This window comes from Prionailurus viverrinus, chromosome A3 (assembly GCF_022837055.1).
Source record: "Prionailurus viverrinus isolate Anna chromosome A3, UM_Priviv_1.0, whole genome shotgun sequence".
Classification (NCBI taxonomy): Eukaryota; Metazoa; Chordata; class Mammalia; order Carnivora; family Felidae; genus Prionailurus; species Prionailurus viverrinus.
In genome coordinates, this window is record NC_062563.1 from 38,900,651 (window position 1) to 38,923,357 (window position 22,707).

The 22,707-nt window shown below is 43.7% G+C and overlaps 1 protein-coding gene across 3 annotated transcripts in view; it reads left to right on the forward strand.

Moving 5' to 3' along the window:
• The window catches only part of ISM1 (isthmin 1), a 74,628-nt gene that overhangs the window by 38,000 nt on the left and 13,921 nt on the right, over positions 1-22,707 (forward strand). For all 3 annotated transcript variants that reach the window (XM_047852076.1, XM_047852077.1, XM_047852078.1), the window contains 2 exons: positions 8,926-9,165; positions 18,117-18,381. In XM_047852076.1, the coding sequence (XP_047708032.1) occupies positions 8,926-9,165; positions 18,117-18,381 (505 nt within the window). The remainder of the gene's footprint in view (positions 1-8,925; positions 9,166-18,116; positions 18,382-22,707) is intronic.

A 22,707-nucleotide genomic window follows, 5' to 3' on the forward strand; every position in this document is an offset into this window, starting at 1 on the left:
TTTATAAATTTATTAAATTAAATAAATTTAAATTCCTTTAAAACCTATTTTAGAGGGGTTGCCTGTGTGGCTCAGTCGGTTAAGCATCTGACTTCAGCTCAGGTCATGATCTCTCAGTCTGTGGGTTTGAGCCCTGCATCGGGTTCTTTGCTGACAGCTCAGAGCCTGGAGCCTGCTTCAGATTCTGTGTCTCCCTCTCTCTCTGCTCCTCCCACACTCATGCTCTATCTCTCTCTGTCTCTCAAAAATAAATAAACATTAAAAAAATTTTTTTAATTAATAAAATCTATTTTAGAGGTACTTGGAGCAGAGATTTGTGGTAGGTTTCAAGGAAGGATCTTGACTTTGAGTGTTGAGAGAAGTCCATCTTCGTGATTAAAATAATAAATTGGGCAAGGGTCTCCAGGGTCACCCCCACGCCCAGGTCAGCTGCTGAACTCTGCCCTCCAATGCTCTTTAGTTCTGTCAACAGCAGAACACCAGCCTTGACCTGGGTCTTGGGAGCCTCCCCCCATTTCATGTGGGGAGACACTGAATCCCTGCAGAGATGTTAGCCTCCTGGGACTCCTTGTCCTGTTTGACACCAGCCCTCTCTTGTCAAGGGCTGGCTTAGATAGTTGGGCCATTTAGGCACATTAACAATTTGGTGCTTCTTCAAATTGGGTCCTGGAAGATGGGTCTTGGATAGTTGCCACTTTTTCTTTACTACAAATGGAGAAAGCACAACTTGAAAAACCCTCAGTAATCCAGACTCATTAAGTATTTTGCTCAAAATTTGACATGGAGGGGAGGCTAAGTTCCAAGTGGCCCAAGGGCCCCCTGGTGGCCACCACTGGCCTGTTCTTTACAGCCTTGAGATTCAGACAGCCCTCTCAGCAGACAAAAACCTCCCCTGAGCTTACTCTTGAGGAGGGTTTGTCTCACACCAAAAGGGACTTACCAAAGTGTGCCTTCTAGGCAGGTCCACCATTCCCCCTGAGAAGGGTTTTGGAAAATACAATTTCTCCATCCCCTACATTTGCAGAGATGTTTTAGATGATGGGTGAAGGTTTTTTTTTGTTTTGTTTTGTTTTGTTTTGTTTTGTTTGTTTTGTTTTGTTTTGTTTTGTTTTGTTTTGTTTTTTTGGCCAAATTGGCTTCCTCCCCTTGCTTCTTACATGTTTTCTTAGACTTGAAAGAAAAATTTGTATTTCATTTCTGTTCATTCTTTAGCTTAACAGGACATAAAGGAAATGGGCCCTGGATAGTTCCCACTCTGTTTTCTTTGCCAGCAGTGGAGAAAGCACAACTTGAAAAATCACCAATAACATGCACATTTTCAAGATCAAAGCTGTTTACAGAAGTATCTGAGACAAGCCAGTGGGGTGTTGACTTCCATTTTGTCAGCCAGCCCCCAGAGCCTTCAATTAAGAAAGAATCACAGGGGTGGGTGGCCCACAGTAGTGGCTCCTTCCCCATGGAGCCAGCTCCCTGCTCAAGTGCAGCCAGTTGACCATTCTTCATGTCTTCTAAAGCCTCACCTGGGATCATAAGCAGGGTCATTCCCAAGCCCTAAAATAAACATTCTTGTGATACATTCTGCCACTGTAACAAAAGATTCCTCAGCTATTAGTCAGGCTTTCAACAGAAGCCTCCATTCCCAACCAAGATGCAACACTCCTGCGTTCTTGAAACATGATGTGCCCATGTCACTAGTTCCCAGGGTTGTCTTCAAGCTTCCACAGCAAAGATGGAAGCATATCTCTAGCCATTTCCCCTCTGCCAGGAATTGGCATTTTCATGGTTGCTGTAAAATAAAGCTGTTGATATTCTCTCTGTTCCTGCTGGCTGAAGGTGCGTGATTGCCATCACACACTGAACAGAGAGAGAACAGAGGGTGGCCAGCCCTGTCCTCCATATATTCACCAGTGCAGGGTTCTCCCCATGGGTCCTGGTTACTTCTTTCCAGTAGTTCACAGGACAAGCCTCCATCACCCCCTGCTGCCATGGCTATAATGGTCTCTGTGCTTATCTTCCTGAGCCCTACGAGCAAGTGCACCCCCTTGAGATAGCCGATTTTACTGCCTGAAACTCATTTGTTTATTCTGGTTTTCTCTTCCTAGAAGCGCCTGCTCTCCGATCATGTGTAAAGATAATCAGGGTGCCCTTTCATTCTTTCATCTCCCAAACAGGGAAATTTTGCTCTTCCCTTTGAAATACCACCAATGGCATTCTTGAACTTATTTTTAGATGCGTGGAAGTGTTCCAGACAAAAATCGATGCCTAGCACAGATAAAGCTCTGAGTGTGTTTATCGTGGGTAGAAGAAAAGCGGAGTGTTTTAATGTGAAAGGAGAATGGCCATATGCCTGGGTGCAGCATGGCTTCCTTTAATCTGGAAAAAGGAAACAAGCATTGTCGATAATAATATGCAGATGTCCAGCCCCAAATGAGGACATATTGCTAATTAGCTATATTGTTAGTATGTTTTAAGGAGAGAGGCTGCAGTGACATTAATTATAATCTCTGTTGTTTGTTGTTCAAAGTCTATGAGACCAAAAGCATTGCTAATAATATCTTCTTTAATATCTTCAATAGAAGATTCCTAGATTGTTTTTTTTTTCTTTAGAATCCCACATAAAAGCCCCATTAAGGGTAATGAGGCCTGTAGCCTGAGCCTAATTAAAATGAAATCTAACTAGGCCCGTAGCCATCATTATCATCAACTAGTACTTATTGGGTGCCCCCTGAGCTCGTGGAATTGGAGGGTGTGGGCTTCGCGATTGCAGATATACTTGTTCATTGCCCTCCAGAAATTTGCCATCCCGTCTGCCTCCAAGAAGTCTGCCTGGTTGTGTTAATCTGGGAATAGTTACCACAGCCTTTTAAAAAATAAATAAATAAATAAATAAATAAATAAATAAATAAATAATTAATTAATAAATAAATAAATAAATAAGGCACTAAAACTCTCTTAGCCAGCCACCAGTTGGTGCCTCTTCTGGAGGTTCTGGAAATGGTCAGATAAGCCCTTTTATTCACATACCAGCCTTTGGTGGGTGTTTGCAGAATAGGGCAGGTGGCTATTTGCAGATTGGGACAATGATGCTTAGCATGCTTTTTCCAAAGGTGGACCCACCACTCATTTCCACACCTTGATTGCCTCCCCTTGAGCTTACCACCCTATCCTCTCCAAAGAACCTCTCCCTCTACCTGTGCCAAATGTCCAGCTGGAAACTCTAAACATTGTGACCACTTTGACCTTGATGTGGCTGTGGCAACCCACCTTGGTCACAAGGATGGCCAGAATGAGCAGCTCTGGCCAGGCAGTGGCTGGAAACAGTGGTTGGGCCAGTGATGTCCTGGGAAGAAAGGACACAAATGAGAAAGTGTCTGGGCTTAGCATCTTAGAAACTGTCCCCAATCTACCGATGAGAGACTTTTTTCTTCTCTGTTCATCTTTCCCAGGGGCACTGAGGATCATCTGCTAAGAGCAGGGAGGAGGGAGGAGATCCCAGAACCACATAGCTTTAGAAGCCTCCAAATGACCCAGAAAATGCCACTAGGGAAGCGGTGGCCTGGTGGAAAAGTCACAACATGACCTGAGCCAAAGTCAGATGCTCAACCGACTGAGCCACCCAGGCGCCCCAGAGAGGACACTATTAACCACTAAAAGCTTCCTCATTTTCTGCCACATCAAAGTATCCCAAACTCACCTATACTTCCTGGCCCAAACTCTGGAATCAGCCATTTGCCCAAGGAGCTCTGGTTTCTTTTATTGAGGACAAACTCCTTAAAATTTAATGATAGGACTTTAGGACAAATTGAAGGAAATATTACATTACACAGTGAGTAATACGTTTGAGAAATTTAATATATAGATGCTGAGACAATGAGCAGATTCTATAAATGTGTGGAGATGGGTACGGATGGCAGATCTGGAATAGGCTATTAGGAAAGTTAGCTGGTATCAGTAGCCTGGCTGCCACTGTGAAGTTCACCATGATGACTCACTAAATGCCCTGTCGGTACCTCTATCAGCTGGGGATGGTGTTCAGTTGCACAGAACAGAGTGCCCAACTTCGAGTCACTTAACTGAAATGGGCTGTTCCCTTCTCATTGGTAGTCACAGCTCTAAAATTAGAGTCACAACAGGGAACGTTGTTACCGGTGCTGCAGCATTGTCAATGTCAACATTAATGCTCGTGGTAGTGGTAAAAGAAGTTCAGAGGCCACCAATCCAGGACTGGTATGATGGCTCTACCATGCCTTCAGGGACCCAGGCTCCCCTATCTTTCCATTCAACCACCTTTATTATTTTTTTAAATATAATTTATTGTCAAATTGGCTAACATACAGTGTATACAGTGTAGTCTTGGTTTTGGGGGGTAGATTCCTGTGGTTCATCGCTCACATATAACACCCAGTGCTCATCCCAACGAGTGCCCTCATCAATGCCCATCACCCATTTTCCCCTCTCCCCCACCTCCTATCAACCCTCAGTTTGTTCTCTGTATCCAAGAATCTCTTGTGGTTTGCCTTCCTCCTTCTCTGTTTATAACTATTTTTTCCCCTTCCCTTCCACCATGGTCTTCTGTTAAGTTTCTCAAGTTCCACATGTGAGTGAAAACATATGATATCTGTCTTCTCCGACTGACTTATTTCACTTAGCATACTACCTTCCAGTTCCATCCACATTGCTGCAAATGGCATGATCTCATTCTTTCTCATTGCCAAGTAGTGTTCCATTGTATATATAAACCACATCTTCTTTATCCATTCATCATTGATGGACATTTAGGCTCTTTTCATAACTTGGCTATTGTTGAAAGCCCATTCAGCCACCTTTAGAGACTAGCCTTCGACTTCATGCCTGCCAGCAGCCTCATTTTACTCAAAGCACTTGTGTCCACATTCTAGGCAAGAGAAAGGAGAAGAGAGAAAAGCAAATGGTAAACTGACTGCCTCCCACTCAGCAGTCTCATCCAGCACCTTCCACTTACACCTCATTGGGTAGAACTGTATCACACAGTTACTTCTAGCGGATGCTGGGAAATGTAGTTTTATCCAGGAACATTGCCGCCTGAAACAAATACTGAAAAAACCCATATATTTATAGATATAGATACAGATATAGACACATATATAGATGCATATATAGATATAGATATAGATGATATAGGTGTAGGTAGATAGAATTAGGCAAATTGCAATATTTGCCATAATACTGCTCTCTGAGGCAAAATACATGGCTCCCATTTTATTATTTTATCAGTGTTAACATTTTATGATTACTTTGTTTTCTATTTTAGGTAAGAATCGTTATAAAATAACAGAGGGACAGGAGCTATGCACAAAGATGAGGAATGTCAAGCAGAAGCTATATAATTTGGCCGCTATAGATCACCTGCCTCAGCTGTTGAACAGTGAATGTGTATGAACCATATGATAGCATTAGTTCTTCTGTTCCTCTTTTTATTGGTAATCCCAGCTCTTAAATTACAGTTTCAGAGAGAACAATGCTATTGGAGTGGCAACACTGATTGAAGATCAGCTCAAAGACACATTGTGGGTAAAGAAATATTTTCTCAAACTAAGCAGACCTCTTCATGTCATGTGAGTTTAGGCAAAATGAATCCCGCAGCACCTTGGAAAGTATGGTGACATTTTCCTTTCTCAGTTCCTGGACTTTCCCAAGCTAATACCTTCACAAAAAGGTGTTTGCTTTTCTGAGTAAAACAAACTATTTAACATCTTTATTTTGAGATCCACCCTTCCTGAGAATCTTCACTTTGCTAGAATAACTTAAGGGGACACTCAGTGGGTGAGCTCATTGTTATAGATGCAGTGATGGCCATCAACCCAGACCTCTGGTGGAGCCTCTGCAAGGAAGATGTGCAGTGTGCTCCTAAGACAAGAGGAAGAAAAGGCTTTCTCCTACACTGCTGGCAGATCCTGTCTGCTGCCTCCCACCCCAGATGTAAAAATCTAGATTTCCAAAATAATGGCTACTCCCAAATCTTGTTATTGATTGAATAGAGTGGAGTTTCATTTTATAGGAGGTGTTGTAAGACAACCTTCCCCAGGGCTTCCAGTTTCTGGAAATTTGGGAGCTTGCCCATTGCAGGGAGCCAAGGTTTCCAGATAAATATGTTTTGATAAAGACACAAGGATAATTCAGATATTCAGAGATTGTGATTGGTGTTTCTTTATTACTTACAATCTTCCAAATGCTTTACAAACACTGAATTTGTTTGGGGGGTGGTCAGGGGGATCGGGAAAAGATGGAGAAATGCCACAATTGTGTGCAGAACTCAAGCCAAAACATACTTTAGCCCCAATCTATTCCCGGCAGAGGAGCTTGTGGCCTGAGCTGGCCAGCCGATTGCCCTAACTCTAAACTTCTCTTTTTTTCTCATGTGTAGACAACAACCCAACTGAGTTGTCTTAACCATCCTGCTAGGACAGCATGGGACTGTTTTACATGGAGGATCATTGAGCCATAGAATGTTTAATGGGTTTCTTGGTTCGTGGCTAAACCAGGATCACTCTGTGGTGGTGTATCTCCTACCAAGAAAATTCCAGACTCAGAGCAAGAAACCATTCAGATTCAGTCCTTGGTTTTTCAGCCATCTCAGCAAAATGCCAAACAGCCTTTCCGATCTCTTCCTCTAAAATGTGAGTTTTAGGAGTAGAAAGTGTACTTCATCACAGGGTAAAGGAAAGAGAGCTCCATTTTTAACCCAGTTAAGCAGTATGTCCCAGTAACTACAACGAAGTTAGGGCTGGATTCTCAAGTGATTCCGGAAGCAATTGGTAAGCAAATCTTGGTTCCCTCTGAGACTTATACTCACAAATCCGCTGCAAGAAATTCTCCATGAGAATCCAACTGTGTTCCCTAACACTGTTGCAGAAGTTTTAGGGTTGGGGATCCCAGAAGAAGAACAAGGGAACAATGATAGAGAACTCATATTGAGGGAAGACTTAGCATGCTTCTCTCTCTCTCTCTCTCTCTCTCTCTCTCTCTCTCTCTCACTCTCTCTCTCCCCCTTCCCTCCCTTTCCCTCCCCTCCCCCACCCCCTCTCTCCATGTGCTGGGCTCAGTCTCAGCATAATACATTTGGCCCTCATTGCACTGAGCAATGCTTGGGTATGCCAGGGCAACTCCCTTTGCAAGGATGTGCCAGGAGACAAAAACCATGGCAGAGAGGTGGCTGGAAAGGTGAACAAAGACACAGCCCTTGGCCACATTTCTTGAGCAAAAAGGGAGGGCAAGCAAAAACATGATGAGGAGCAGCCAGCTTCCCCACTCTGTAACTCTATAACTGCAGGTTGTAAGGAGACAGAAGACAGGCTGTCTCAGAATTGCGCTTCGCCTCTTGGAACATTCACAAAGGTGGTCCCTGCACCAGCAAGTTTATTCCTCAGACCCATTCCTGTTTAAAGAGATACAGGAAAAATCCATTCCCTCAGGTTAGCTCTCTAAGAAGATATTTATCTGCTGCATGTGTTCCATCCCCTGGCCATTCTTGACCTTTGGTACTCAGAGTCAGGAGTGTTTTGATACCAGATGTAACCCTTTGGCTGGGTCAAAGGCACTTCGGTGGGGGCAGGGAGTGCGTGTGGAGACAGTGTGCTGGAATATACACTCCAAAACCCCAGAACATGCCCAAGAATAACAAAAGCATTAACCACTGACCCAAACGCTGGTGAAATTCTATCTCTACATCTCCCTTCACCAGTAAACATGAAAATGCCATCCCTGACGGGATGGAGGAAACCTCCAGTGAGAAGTCCAGGGAGAATGAGAGGAGAAGAAGGGCTGGTTTAGGAAAGAAGTCCAACAACTTTTACACCCTTCAATCACTAGAAAAATTTCCCCCAAAAGACAACTAAATAGAGACATTTTTTTACGAGCTGAGAGAAACAACAGACTTGCACTTTTCTTTGCAGAATAAAGGCATTAAATTTCAAAATGCCTTGTTGTCACTTTTCTTTTTCTATCCCTGTCTCTTCCTCCTCATCGCATGCCATCTTCCCTCCCTCACTCCATACCAGCCTCATTGGCCTTCTTTCTGTCTCTCACACGGGCCAAGTTCATCCCCAGCTCAGGACTGTCTTACTTACTGTTTCCTCTTTGAGAATGTTCCTTCCCCAGATTGTTGCAGGTGTTCAAGTCTCACCTTCCCAAGGAGGTTTTCTCCAGAAACCCATCGAATGTTGTCCCTGGCCACTATCATGTTCTTCTTCCTTCTTACCAGTCACCACCCTCTGATCTGATCTGTCATAGTAGTTGTACACATTAAAAGAATAGGGCCTATGTCTTGTTCATGGCTCTATCTCCTGTGCCTAGCATGTGGTTGACACTTGTTGACTGGATGGATGGATACATGGTTGCATGGATGGATAGGATGGGGAAACGCATAGGTGGATGGGTGGAGAGATGGATCGATGGATGGATCAATGGATGGATATATTCAATGATTTGACTCAAGTAGTTTATCCAGTTTGGTCGGATCTTTTGTTGCATGGCCTGCACAGACGAAATGAGCTCTGGACACTGGGGCTATAACTAATGCCAGGGTGGTTAATTAATTGAAGCTGTGAGAAAGAAACCATAATTTGATTGCAGTTCTGAATGAATACCTCTTCTCCTTCAAAATAGCACTTTTGTGTTGATGTGCTTTAATGGAATATATAGTCCATAACTCATTAGCCCTCAGAAAATTCCCAGGTAGCAGCCTGGGAAATGTTTCTTGATGATTGGGCGTTTTGAAGATGGAGTAAATAAACCAGGGGGAATGAAAATGAGTTGGAAATGCCATCCTGGTTTAATTCCAGCCACTGGAATTGTCTTTGCTCCGGAACTTAATGGACTGTTAAGGCTGGTATTTTTAAATCATGTGCCTCATATTCATTTATTCATTTGCTTGTCTGTTTGTTTTAGAATAACCTCCACGTGGAAACTGACTCTACATCAGAAACCAGCTTTTCTCTCTCCAAAGAAGCACCAGAGGAGCATCTGGACCACCAGGCTGCACACCAACCCTTCCCCAGACAGCGATTCCGGCAAGACACTGGGCACCCTTCCCTACAAAGAGATGGCCCCAGATCCTTTCTCCTTGATCTACCAAACTTTCCAGATCTTTCCAAAGCTGATATAAATGGGCAGAATCCAAATATCCAGGTAATGCTAGAGAGTTGAAAGGTGGAAGAAAATGAAACAATCTGTCTCTTTGTGTCCTGACCTGATTCCAAAGCAACCACTGCCTCACCTCCTTTTCCTCCTTAACTCCTAATGAATCCTATTTACGATCATTTTATCTCTATGAGAACAGTGTTGTATTTCATCTGTGTAACACCCTTGATTGTGAGAGGAACCATTATTTCATGAACCACTAAAAAAAAGAAAACACCAATGACTACAATACATCCTGATTTCAGAGCTGTTGAATTATAAAAACAAAACAAAATAAGATGCCCTGAAATTGATGAAATATGGTAGCTCTAGAAAAGGGCCCATCTCACACGTGGTTGCACTAGACAAATCATAGTAGGGTTTCAAAAGTACTCAGGAAGGCCCTCTCACAAATGCCTCTTAGCTTGCCTTGGACACCAGCAACCCCCTCAGGAGATGACAACACTTCAGTTGCTCTAAAATGTAAATGACTGATTTTTAAAAATGGATAAAAGAAAGGGAGGGGAGAACAGAAGTTCCTGGGAGAGAGATGAATCAGTACCGCTAAGATGGGATGGGAAGAAGCTGAAGAGAATGGCAGGTTAGGGAAAAGGGTACCTGGGATTAAAAATAAGTCATCTACACTGAAATAGAATGCTTTACAAAGCAAATGTTGATATGATTTGACTCTTCCAACACTCTCATGAAGGAGCTGAAGCACACATCATTTTCCATTATCAATAATACAACAGGTACTCAGTAAGTTCCTATTTGGTTTGCCCAAGGTCATATGTCTAGTAAACAGTGGTTGCAGCTCAAATGTAGACTCTTGAGCTCCCAGAAGTACTCACCCTACAAATCCATGTTTCATAGACAAACTCCTAATTTTGAATTTTGCTTGTAATTCCTTCTGTGTCTTCCCAAAGATGGTAGCCATGATAACCAAGGAAGGCTCACCCACCCCTGGCAACCTAGTGCCTGTTGTAGCTCCTGTCCTCATTTGCCTGCTTCCATACTTTTAAGCTTTGTTCTCAATTCTTTTCATTTGGGGGAAGGGCAGCATTTTTGTATTCTTCCTATCTGCTTCAAATTCCAATTAGCTTACATGGCAGAAAGTTCCTGAACTTGACCTCATAGCTATTGATCCTTAATTAACTAACATTCTGTGCATGACACCACTTTAGATCAGATTTCCTTGGTCAGAGTTGTTTTGCTCATCATACCAGTGTCATAGTGGCTAAGAAATGTCACAGAGACTACACCTCCGTTAGAATGTTGACCAGCTCCTACTGTGTATAAAATGCTGAGTTAGGTTATGGGAAATTAAGAAATGTAAGACCTTCTCCCTCCAGGAAATGACATGCATATGAAGGTCGCAGCTACCACTTAAGACCATGCCAAAGGGATCATGGAGACAGAGGCGAGAGAGAAAAAAAATGCTATGTTCCATTGTGAACAGGTCTGCATAGATGGGAAGAAATGGGGCAGGATAATGTTGAGGGTGTAGAAGTGAACAATGCTTTGGAGGTAATTCTTTGACAACTCATACACAGAAATCACATCATGCACCTCTTAACATTTCCAATGAGTCTTCTATTGTTCTAATTGATTAATTAGAAAAACAGGCCTTTTGCTCCACTCCTCTCTCTCCAGGAAGTGGCTGCATGGCTTTCTGCTAAAGAACAGAGGATCTTCTTGAGGGAGGTGCAGATTGGCAAAAAAGGTGCAGACATCTCCTTACTGTTGCTCGACAGTGCTCCCCATCAGGCCTTCCTCTACAGGAAGTGATTTCTTCCTTTTTTATAGAATTTATGGTTTCAGGACCAGACTACCTTCACTCCAGGGGAGCTTAGGCCATGCTCCAAACAATTTTAGGTTTGTTGTGACTCACCTTTTTATTCCCCCAGAGGTGGGAAATGTAGTATAGGGCTTAATGCTGAGGATTGAGCTATTAATGTAATAGATTTAAGAGTTTCTTAGGTAAAGCTACAAGAAAAGACCCAGATGCGGACAAACTGAAGGCTACAGGGAGAGCGTCCTCTCACTGGTAGGTTACTAAGTGCATGGAGCTCTACCTAAGAACCAAATTTGGGGCAACACTTTCAAGTTCCCCCCTCCTTCTCTCCCAGATAAATCCATCAGTCTGGAAATCCCCAGACCTCACTTGGGCCTTTTTAAAACATGAACCTAAATGTCAGGGAAGAATAGTGGTTGAGATCCTTAGACATGGGAAACCCAGATTACTTTTTCAAAAAGAAGGACAGGGCAACCGCGAAGTGCATGATGGATCTGTGCATGAGGTCAATAGAACACCCAAGGTTACAATTCATTTTAAATCATCCTCAACTGTGTTGTTTGTCTGGATGGGAAGGAGAGAATGCTCTGGAACAGTTCCACTTAGCTTCCTGAGGTGAGGGGCTGCTGGAGTTGGTGGATGTGGAGAGAACTAGAATGAACCAAGGAGCAAAGAATAAATGGAGGTGAGTTATGAAAAGGCCAAACACCAGATTCTGGCAAAGCTTCTGGCACTTTCATAAAATGCAGCTTCCCTGTGCACTGTCAGAAAGGAATGACAGCAGAGATGGAAATTATTTGTTCTTGTGTCCTCTCAGACCCCAAGCCACCTGTTTACATAGACTTACAACAGGTGGAAAGAAACAATCAGTGCTTTGTTTTCACTCTGTCTTACCACCACCCCAGCTCAAGAACAAAAAGTTCTCCTTCAGGTGCTGCTTCTGAAAGGGATGCTTTAGAGCACAGAGTGGAAAGAGGCCAGGGCTGCTCTTTCAGGACCTCATACCTTTCTGAGTTGCCCTTTGGACAGCAAAGATCACCGTAACTCCCAAGAACATAGGTCTCCCCAAAGCTGCAAATATCAGGGTTATGGGCAGAATGAATTAAAAATTTAATGGTACTCTAGCCCAGATACTTGTAGTGTCCAAAGCCCATGAAGATTAAGCTACTACCACTTTTCTGTCCACTGCCTGAATGGGCCACTCCACTTCTGCTCTGTGCAATCCCTGTGTCTGTTAGCCTTCCTCAGGCAGTAGAAAGGGGTGAGCAGCCTATGTTTTGTTGATCTGATGACCTGTTGGCCTGACAGAAAAGAAAATTGAGCCGTGTTTCTGGCCTCTTCTTTCTGGAAGACCACAAGGGTCACTCAGAAAGATTTCAAAGAAAGAACGAAGCAGCTGCCATCCCTGAGCGCCCCATCCTAGGTCTGCGTGTGAGTACACTAGCACGCATGCTCACACACACTCTCACACACAGACACACACAGCGCCATCCCCTGCAGCCCCATGCACCACTGCACTTGAGTAAACCAGTGCCCTGGTGGTCCTTTAAAAATGAGGTGCTTTCTAAAAGGGGGTGATGGTTTCTGTGCTGGCAGCCCTTGCCCCTTCCTTAGAACACTGCCCTTTTGTTGAAATGCACTGGTTTGACACGAGGCGGTTCAGCCAAGCAGACAGCCCCACTGATCACCCAGGCCGTCAAAGCATTTTGTCTCTCTGGGGAGGAGAGTGAAGAAGGTGAAGGGCGCATCAGTGGGTCAGCTTCCGCTGCTAGGGCCCCTGGCCTTGTCTTCCCCCCTCCCCTGGCAACCTGCCCTTCACCCCCACACCTAGCTGTCCTGCTCTGAAGCCGGGGAGCTGAACAGGAATGTGATACCCCTCTCTCTGAACAGCCCCCCCCCCCCACAATCCATCCAGTGTCTGGAAGAGTTTCCCACGCTCCAGGACTAGGGTCTGCTGTCCCTCTTGCCAAATAGCCCACACCTTTGCAAAGTGATATTGCTGAGCCTGTGCAAGCCTGTCACATCCCTCTTGGACCTCTTAACTTTTAGGAAGGGAAATCCTTTAAAAAGCCTGGATTTTGGGAGATTTTTTCACCCCACCTCCACCCCACCCCTCCAAACCAGGTGGGACTGGTTTAGGGCTGTGGAAGTGAGTGGGAAAAAGAAAAGACAACAATGTACGAATTAGAAAGAAAGAGCCTCAAACTCCTGAACACAATCTCCATATTAAATTTGAAACAATTCTAGAAGTTGGGTTTTGTTAAAAATAAATAAATAAATCATTCAGAAAGAAAGGAAATTCCCCCAGGACAAGTTAGACTTGAACTTTAGTATTGTTGGCTGGGTTTTTTGGTCTGCAGCTGATGGTCAGATAGCAAAGACAAAAGTCTCTAAAATAAACTCATTACTAGTCTTACTGCATCACTTCATTACCATAGTAGCTATTCACAAACAAATACTTCTCTTTTCTGGATCAAGCCGAAATTAGTATTAATTTCAACCAATATACTTATTTCTTTTTTCCAATTGAGGGAGACTTAAAATAGTCACCCAAAGTTCTTTTTTTTTTTTTACTTGCACAGACTTATTTACATGGTCATAGGCCTCTTGAGTGCCACAAGATACAACCAGATGAGTTGGGCAGGGCTACGACTTGTGATTTCCCCTCCTCCTTTTCCTCTAAAATACTTTTGGAATGGCAGGTCTGACTGAGGAAGAAACAAGAAATTCTGTGCCCAAGACATGGGCCCACACGGCTATGTGGACAAGCCTATATTGTTAAGATTCTCATGGGAGCATGTTGTCCAGAGCACTGAGCTGCATTGGATCAGGCATCACCCTTGAATCTACCAGGCTTGGTCTCTATGGTTTCATGCAGGTGACTTGACCTCTCTATGCCTCAGTGTCCTTATCTATAAAATGAGGGTGATAATATTACCCATGAGTATCTCTGTAGTACAATACTGAACAAAAGAAGGTTTGTTGTGGGAATTAAATGAGATCATCCACATGAAGCACTTAACACAGAGACAGGTATATGGTAAGTGTCCCCAAATGGGTAGATTCAGGTTGGTGATGATAGTGGATTAAGATGACAGAGGAAACATGTATAAAATAACTGAGAATCAGGGGCATCTGGGTGGCTCTGTTGATTAAGTCTGGCTCTTGAGTTCAGCCCAGGTCATGATTTCACAGTTTGTGAGATCGAGTCCCACATAGGGCTCTGCACTGACAGCACAGATTCTGCTTGGGTTTCTCTCTCTCCCTCTCTTTCTTCCCCTCTCCCACTTGCATTTTCTCTCTTTCTCTCTCTCTCTCTCTCTCTCTCTCTCTCTCTCTCTCTGAAAATAAATAGATAAACTTAAAAAAAAATAACTGGGAATCATAAGAACTAGTTTTGAGACCAGCTCTGCATGTTGCTGTTCCCCTCAGGAACTTGAATTCTCCAATCCAGTTTCTGTGCCTGAAATTCAGATCTAACTAGTGAAGAACAAGCAATAATGTTTGGGCAAGCACACTGCAAACCTCAAAGTACTAACCACAGTTACTGGTAACTGCTGGGTTACTATAGTTGTGTTTTGGAGCATCGGTGAGTCTGAGAGGCAGAGATTATATACTTCCTTAGTCCATTTTGTGTTCTTTCTGCTGCATTTGTCATGGAAGGAGGGAGAGCGTAATCTGGGACCTAACTCTTCACTGGAGATTATTTCCTTGTCTGGATGCTCTGTGCTTTTCAGGAAATCACTTCACCATACAGGGTTCATTTTCCTGTCTGGGAAATACCAACCCACACCTGCCTAATCACCAGAGGTCTCCAGGCCTAGAGGACTGAGTTAAAAGATTCTAGAAGATTCTCCTGAGAGGTCAAAGCTTATGTATTCGCAGAGTCATTAGTTTATTAACCTATAGACTGAGAAATGTGTTAGTTTCTCTATGAAAAGTGCTTTTCAGAGCAAGTTACTGTAAAGAGTTTGTTTCTAACAAATAACTATCAAGAGAAGGAAAGAAGCTGGTAGCACTTCATAGGATCTTATCCTCACTTCCTAATTTTGGACAGAATTCCCCAAATCGACACTTATTTTGGACTTTTTTTTTTTCTTTTTTTGGAGCTGACAAGTTCCTGCCAGAAGTTGGGCTTGGGTCTTTTAAAAGAGTTCTCTTTCTTGTACTGTCTTGATTCATGGTGTGGAAAAGTCCAGAAAAAATAAATATACTAAAGCACATCAATTATGCATATTAAGGAACAGAAAAGATAGTAAGGTCTAGCATCTTTTTTGGCTTGGAAATCTGCTATACTCCCACATCTTCAGCCTGTCACATTGATTATTGTTTAAGGCATCTTTATCCACACATTCTTTGATGCTGAAGAACATGTAAATAAGAATGAGAGCAACAGGAAATATAAAACTAATCTCTGCCATCCAAGAAGCCACTGATCATGCTCATTAAGTTTCTTTAATTGGATGCCTATAAAATTTCAGGTTCAAGATTAGATTTCTTCTTCTGATATCAGTATGAGATTTCCACATTATTAACTGCAGGGAAGGGTGGGTTTAAGATTTATGTGTGTTTTTGTTTTTTTGTTTGTTTTGTTTTGTTTTTAATTCAGTTGGGGCTGTGGCCAGAAACTAAAGGGGAAAAAGAAACCTCTAAGCTGTTAAGATTCAGTCATCGATATGGTTTTTGGAGTAAATTCGTATTTTGCTACTTATTGCCTGGCCAGGCAACAAATCTATTTTGTTTGGACCTGAGCAACAGTTTGGGGGGAAAAATCGTATTGACGGTAATAGCTTAAAACATGAAATTGTTTTTATTCCCAGCTTGGAGAAATTGCAGGGCACGTCTGCTTAGGCAATCCCTTCGACTCCAGTCTGAATACAAATGGAATACCAAAACCGTTGGGCACGTTCCCCCTTATCTTCTACCCAGAGACTGATTTCATTACCATAATTGCAGGCTTGCCCAGCTCTTGGCAGTTTCTCCCCTCTGAGACCCTTAATAGCCTTACAGATGATTGTTGCGGCTCAGTCGTTCAGTCTGTAGGCAGAGGGGAACGAGACTGCAGAAGAGAAAGGTTATGTCTCTGAAGGCTCAGCATTGCCCTGTCACTACCTGGGTCAGTTCTGCACCACCCAGCTGTGCATTCCAGGGGCACCTGTCCTCCCAGGGCTGCATGTGGGTCCCAGTCACTCTCCAGCAATCAGCCTTTGCAACAAACAGCAGTGATATAAGATGTATGAGGTATTCCTGTTCTTCTCTTCCCTTTTTTTCCTTTCTGGAAGACTACTAAACATTCCATAATTATTTATTAATATGCAAGAGATGCTTACCAGGCTGGAGATGATGGTGGCATGGAATAAAGCCAATGATGCCCTTCTAGGTATCCCACACCAGAAAAAGATTCACTTGGCTTCCTGTAGCCCGAGGATACTCTGGGACTGATGGTCATACCCTTGACCTTGTGTCTGGACCACACAAGGCCATAGCCCAGGCCTACCATAGGCTGGGCAACCTCCTTGGAATGTCAAAGTGAGTAGAATTCAAACCTCCCCATTCCTAGTACACAAGGAAGGGTCTGTTTGTCTCAGAGATGGGCACACCCTGGTGCAATTTGGCAGAGCATCCCAGCAACTCTCTCAGATGTCGAGTTAGGGCAAAACTGGAAACGCATCTGCCCAGTACATCTTGCGCTGATTACTCGGAGCACATGTTTCTGATTCATTTGCACACAACTCATCCAGGGGGTGTTGCAAGGGCTATGTGATGGCCAAAGGAACCCAATGAGTCTTTTATTATATTTTTTTAAACAAGTTTCTCTACGTTGATTGTCTCTCAGAGCCAAGAAACTGCATTCTTCCAGCCCCGTGACTTCAAAACTAGGCTCTGTACATCCAAGAGCAAGTTCTAACCTTGGCTCTGGGATTATCTGCTCTGACCCTCAGGGTCAGTTGAGGAGTGCACACAGAGTCTGGATGTGGGATGGGTGAAAGGCACAACTGCGGCTCTTGAGGACCTTGTGCTCACACCTCTACACAACCTGTGGCGGCCAGTCCCCACCAGCCTCTGTGGCCTTCTTGCCCCCCCTATTTGCATGAGGGGACAGTACTTCTATTACCTTTTGAGAGTTAGTGTCACAAAGTTGTTGAGAGCATGGGCTTTAGGGCTAGACAGTTTGCATCTGCCACTCTCGCTGTGTGACCTTCAGCAAGTTGTTAACTTCTCTGCAAAAAGCTAACCTGTTGCTGTCTAGCAACCAAAATTTAACAGCTTGAAGCGATGATCCTGGATTGCCCACAGTCCTGTGGGTTAGGAATTTGAACAGGGCTCAGCCAAAAGAGCTTGTCTCTGGTCCACATGGTATTGACTGTGGTAACCCAACTGGGCTGGAGCATCCAAGATGGCCTTACTCACATGACTGGGGCCCTGGAGCTGGCCATTGGCTGAAGTACCTCAGCTCTCTGCTAAGTGGCCTCTCTCTTCACTATGTGTAAGGCTTCCTTACCTAGTGGTAGGAACATTCCAAGAGAATGAAAATGGAAGCTGCAAGACCTCATGAGGCTTGTCACAGCGTCACTCCTACCATATTCTACTGAACAAAGTGAGTCACAAGACTGGGCCAGAATAAAAGGGAGAGGAAATAACCTCCACTTCTTAATACAAAGATGGGATGAATTGCTGAGGCCATCTTTTCAGACAGTCAATCATAGGGGCCAATCAGTAGTACCAACTTTATTCGGTTATTATGAGGATTAAATAAATTAATATATGTAGAACACGTAAAACAGTGCCTGGTTACAGATTTAGTACTCAAGAAGTATTTGGTTTTATTATAATTATTCTTGTGTCACCTTAGAAACACATATAGTACATGTTTACTTCTTGAATTAAAGACTTCCCAGCAATGTAGTCATCAGAAAATCAGGAACCCTAGTGATGAACTGTCTCCTCACAACCTGAAGCCCATGTACATCAGTTCTGTCTGGTCATGTGGTTCATTTGGGCCATTCCTGGGTGTTTTCCATTCTGTATTGCCATTTGGCCTCAGCTTTCCTCCATGAGGGACACAGCCATCATTTCCCTCTACTCTCTTAGACTTTCTTCTGAGGGTACCTAGTTTGGAGACTATCAACTCCTCATTGACTCTGCCCTGTTCTGAATTCTTCAGGTCACCATAGAGGTGGTGGATGGTCCTGACTCTGAAGCAGATAAAGATCAGCATCCAGAGAATAAGCCCAGCTGGTCAGTCCCGTCCCCTGACTGGAGGGCCTGGTGGCAGAGGTCCTTGTCCCTGACGAGGGCCAACAGCGGGGACCAAGACTATAAGTACGACAGTACCTCAGACGACAGCAACTTCCTCAACCCCCCCAGGGGGTGGGACCGTCCAGCCCCAGGCCACCGGACTTTTGAAACCAAAGACCAGCCAGAATATGGTGAGTATACCACCCAGCGATCTAAAATTGATGGGGAGAATAAATGAGGATGATGAGGCCTAATGGACACGGAGCCAAGCAAAACCCAGTTTACAGTATGTGGTTTTTGGTCTTCATAAAGACTTTGTTCCACAGAAGCCCCAAGGAGGCACCAGCAGCCACATTTTTCTGGAAAGCCTATAATTTTTAAATCATACCAATTATCCTAGGAGAGAATTTTTTTTTTTTTTTTTTTTTTAGTTACGGATCTTTGACATTCTGCTTTTTTTCCCAAAAAAGTTTTATTTCTAAAAGTGAAGATAGCACCAAATTAACTTCCTTGCATATTTTACTGAAAAATTCATACTAAAAATCAATTTAGTAAAAAGAGATGTGTTCAGTTGCCTCTGTTGACCAGGCAACCATGTTATGTTTGACATTGGCAGTGGAGCAGCCCTTGGGAATCCACATGAACATGTGCTTCACAGGTTGTCAAAGTAAGGCTCCCCCACGAATAAATGTGAAGACCCCAAGTTGGGATTTCTAGTTTCCCATGTTTTTAGAGTAGGAGAAGTGAGGTAACAAACAACTTACAAATTCAGTGATTTAAATAATAAAAATCATGGTTCACTTGAGTCGGAGTGGGAGACAGTGGGGGAAACTCAGCTCCACTCAGTCATTCAGGGATCCAGGCTTCTTCCATGTTGGAGCTCGGCAAACCATCAGGACCTGAGTTATGCTCCTTGGCTGGCAGTCAAGGGGTCAGGGGAGGCCTAGAAAAGGCACCCATGATCTTAACCCCTCAGCCTGGAGATGATACACATCACATCTGCTTAGCACACCACCACACCACATTCTGTTGGTGACACGTAGTCATATGGCCCACATAGATTCAAGGAAAGCTGGGAAACACATCTCATGTGTGCAAAAAGAGGAAATGAAACAGACCTGGCAAGGCTTTGTGGGGAATCAGGCAGTCTGCCTCATGTTATGAGAATATCTGATATCTTACAAATTCACCCATCATGACAGTGTTCTTGTGGCTTCACCATCCGCAGCCTTAGGAACAAATGCTATACAATGGGGATGATTTGTCTCACACCATTGCCTTCTCACCCTTACCTCCATTTCTCAGTAGGAAGACCAGTTGTATATTGGAGAGTCATTTCTGCTGCTAATAGATGATAGCAGGCAACTTCCAAAGCAGGAAGACCTTTTCTGAAGATCATGCATTGTGTCTGCCACCATGCTAGGCTCTGGGAATCCAAAAGTTAGAAAGACATGGGTCTTCCCTAATGAGGATCTCACCATCTGTATAAGGGAGAAAAGTTAAGTGAGAGAGGAAAACAGTGCCATGGTAGAGATACACATCAAATACTAGGGTAGCAGAAAGAGAACTCCCATATTCTTGCCAGCCAGGAGGCTTCTCAAACCTTCCCCCTTTTCTGGAAGAAGTCCAATTTATCTGTTTCTAAGAGAAAGGACTGGGAATAATCATCAACGTTTTATAGCACTCCCCATGCCCCAGTCCCACTTCATAGCATCTCACATACATTAGCTTATTTAATCAGCGATTTGAGGCCGATACCCCATTTTACAGATGGAAAAACTGAAGGCTAGAGAAGTTAAACAATTTGGCTTGAAGGGTCAAGACCTAGGATTCATCTCAGGCGGTCCGAGTCCAGCATCTGTTCTCTTAACCATTGTGTTATTCTGCCTCTCTAGGGAATAAAACATAGCACATCCTTTAGGACAAAAGAAATGGATGCTTAGATTAGAAGATATAAATGGGGGGGAAAGTCCCATGGTGTTGAGCAAGAGAAACACAGGGGATCCCTGGGTGCCAGTCTGACATGTCACCACTGGTTTTTGGCTTAAGCTGTTTGCTCAGCACATACAGAACATTGTTTCAAAGAATGGAGCTCAGACCCTCCACATCAGAATCCCTTGGTTGCATGTTTAAAAATGCCAATCCTTGGGGCACCTGGGTGGCTCAGTCGGTTTGGTGCCTGACTTTGTCTCAGGTCATGATCTCGCCTTTCAGAGCTCAAGCCCCATGTTGGGCTCTGTGCTGACAGCTAGGAGCCTGGGACCTGTTTCAGATTCTGTGTCTTCCCCTCTCTCTCTGCCCCTTCCCTGCTCACACTCTGTCTCTCTCAAAAATACCCATAAAAAAAAAATGAAAATAAAATGCCAATCCTGGTCCCAGCCCTGTCTCTCTCTATACCAACATTCCTCAAAGTGTAAACCCCAAATCGGCTGCATCAACATCACCTGAGACTGTGATGGGAATGCAGATCTTCAGGCCCCAACCCCAGGCCTATTGAATAAGACACTCTGGGGTGGGATCCCCAAAATCTGTGTTTGAACAGGCCTTCCAGAGGTTCTGGTACACTGAGCACCACTATCCCAGAGCAATGGTTCTCAGCCTTGGTTGCTCATTATACTCACCCAGCAATTTTTTAAAGTCGATGCCGAGACTTGTCTTCAGACCAGTTATATTGGGATCTCTCAGGTTGAGGCCCAAGCATTAGTTTTTCAAAGCTCCATGAGTGACTCCGGTGTGCAGCCTCATTTGAGAGATGCTGCTGTCCTTCTGCTGAAGTAGAGTGTCTAGGAGTGAGACCTGGAGTTGGTCTTTCTTTGCTTTTTTGTTTCTTTCTTTTCTCAGCCAAGGTCAGCAGGTGATTCTCATGCTCATTGAAGTTGAAGACCACCACTAGAAACAACTTTTGCATCTAAAGCTCTTACAGAATACACTCTACCAAATTCATGAACATTAAGAACATTGTCCATTTCAATCTTGAGGATAGAATTTGCTTCTACTAGGACAGTTCCTGTGGTTGCCTCTGTCACCTTCACCCCAGCTCTCTAGGCCTAGAATACCTGTGCAGTATCCCACATCTGGATCTCACAGCATCCCTGGGCCATGGGAAACCCCCATCTTTCATGGGTTTGGACTATCTCTTGGTAACTTCCTCATCCTTAGAGCAGATATCAGGATTGCTACTTTATAAAGAAAATCTTGTCCCTTAAAATATCCCTAAGGGAGTGCTTCTTGGGTTTCAGTGTGCACACAAATAGCCTGGAGGTCTTTTTCTTTAATGTTTGTTTGTTTGTTTGTTTGTTTGTTTGTTTTTGAGAGAAAGAGAGAGAGAACGAACACAAGCAGGGGAGGGACAGAGAGAGAGGGAGATAACAGAATCCAAAGCAGGCTCTAGGCCCTGAGCTGTCAACACAGAGCCCGATATGGGGCTTGAACCCACTAACCATGAGATCATGACCTCAGCTGAAGTCAGACACTTAACTGACTGAGCCATTCAGGCACCCCTAACCTTGGGTCTTTTAAAATGCAGCGTCTGATGCCATAGATGAAGCTGACAGTGCTCAGACCACACTTTGACTAGCAAGACTCTGAGCATGTTGTAAATGCTCAGTAGCATGCAGAATGAATGAATGATTACTTACATCCCTGACGGGCTCACAAGGAATGTGTGATTTCCAGAATTCCACACAGCATCGGATGAGCTGAATGCTCTTTATTTCAATCAATAAGAAACTACTAAACAATGTCTAAGTATTTATCCCTATGATGTGTGTGGTGAAGGACAGAGGGAATGAACACATGGCCCAGGATGGCGAGGTTCCTGCGGTGGCAAAGCAGCAAGACTCACTGTGCCTAAGTATGTGTGAAAATCACCACAGGAACTGGCCTTTGTGGTGGAAGTTGATCTCGGATTTTTGAAGGGAGGATCTTTCGTAATAATTTAAATGTTTGTGGCCAAAGAGTTCTTCAAAAAAATGTTGGTGTAAAAAAAATAGAATGTAATGGCATCTTTAGAATAAATTCTAAAATACACAATGGGAGTTAGTTACACCTAAGTTGCGATTGTGGAAACATATGATGTGACCACGGGTTGGCTCAATTTTGGACTCAATTTGAGATGCTGCATTTTAAATACCTTCTGTGTAGACACTTAAGGTATCATCAAGGACCAAGAAAGAATCTGAGTAAATATTTTTCTGTCAAATAGTAGAATACCATTGCCAAAATTGTTCTGAATCAACCATATAATGAAATCAGATAGGCATCGCTTACTGTAAACCTGGGTTGGGACTCAGTTCTTTGCAATTCTCTGACTGGTCATGGTCCTATTTTAATAGATTTCACAGTGATTTTTGTCGAGGCTTTTTCTTTGTAATGTTGAATTATGGCCACATAAGTGGGTGTCTTAAAAAAGAGAGGCCAACATGGGCCAGAATTAAAGCTGCAGGAGTACCAGGATATAGAACAGCATGCTGCCACAGAGACCTCACATCTAATCCCAGATCTGCCAGGCTTGAGCT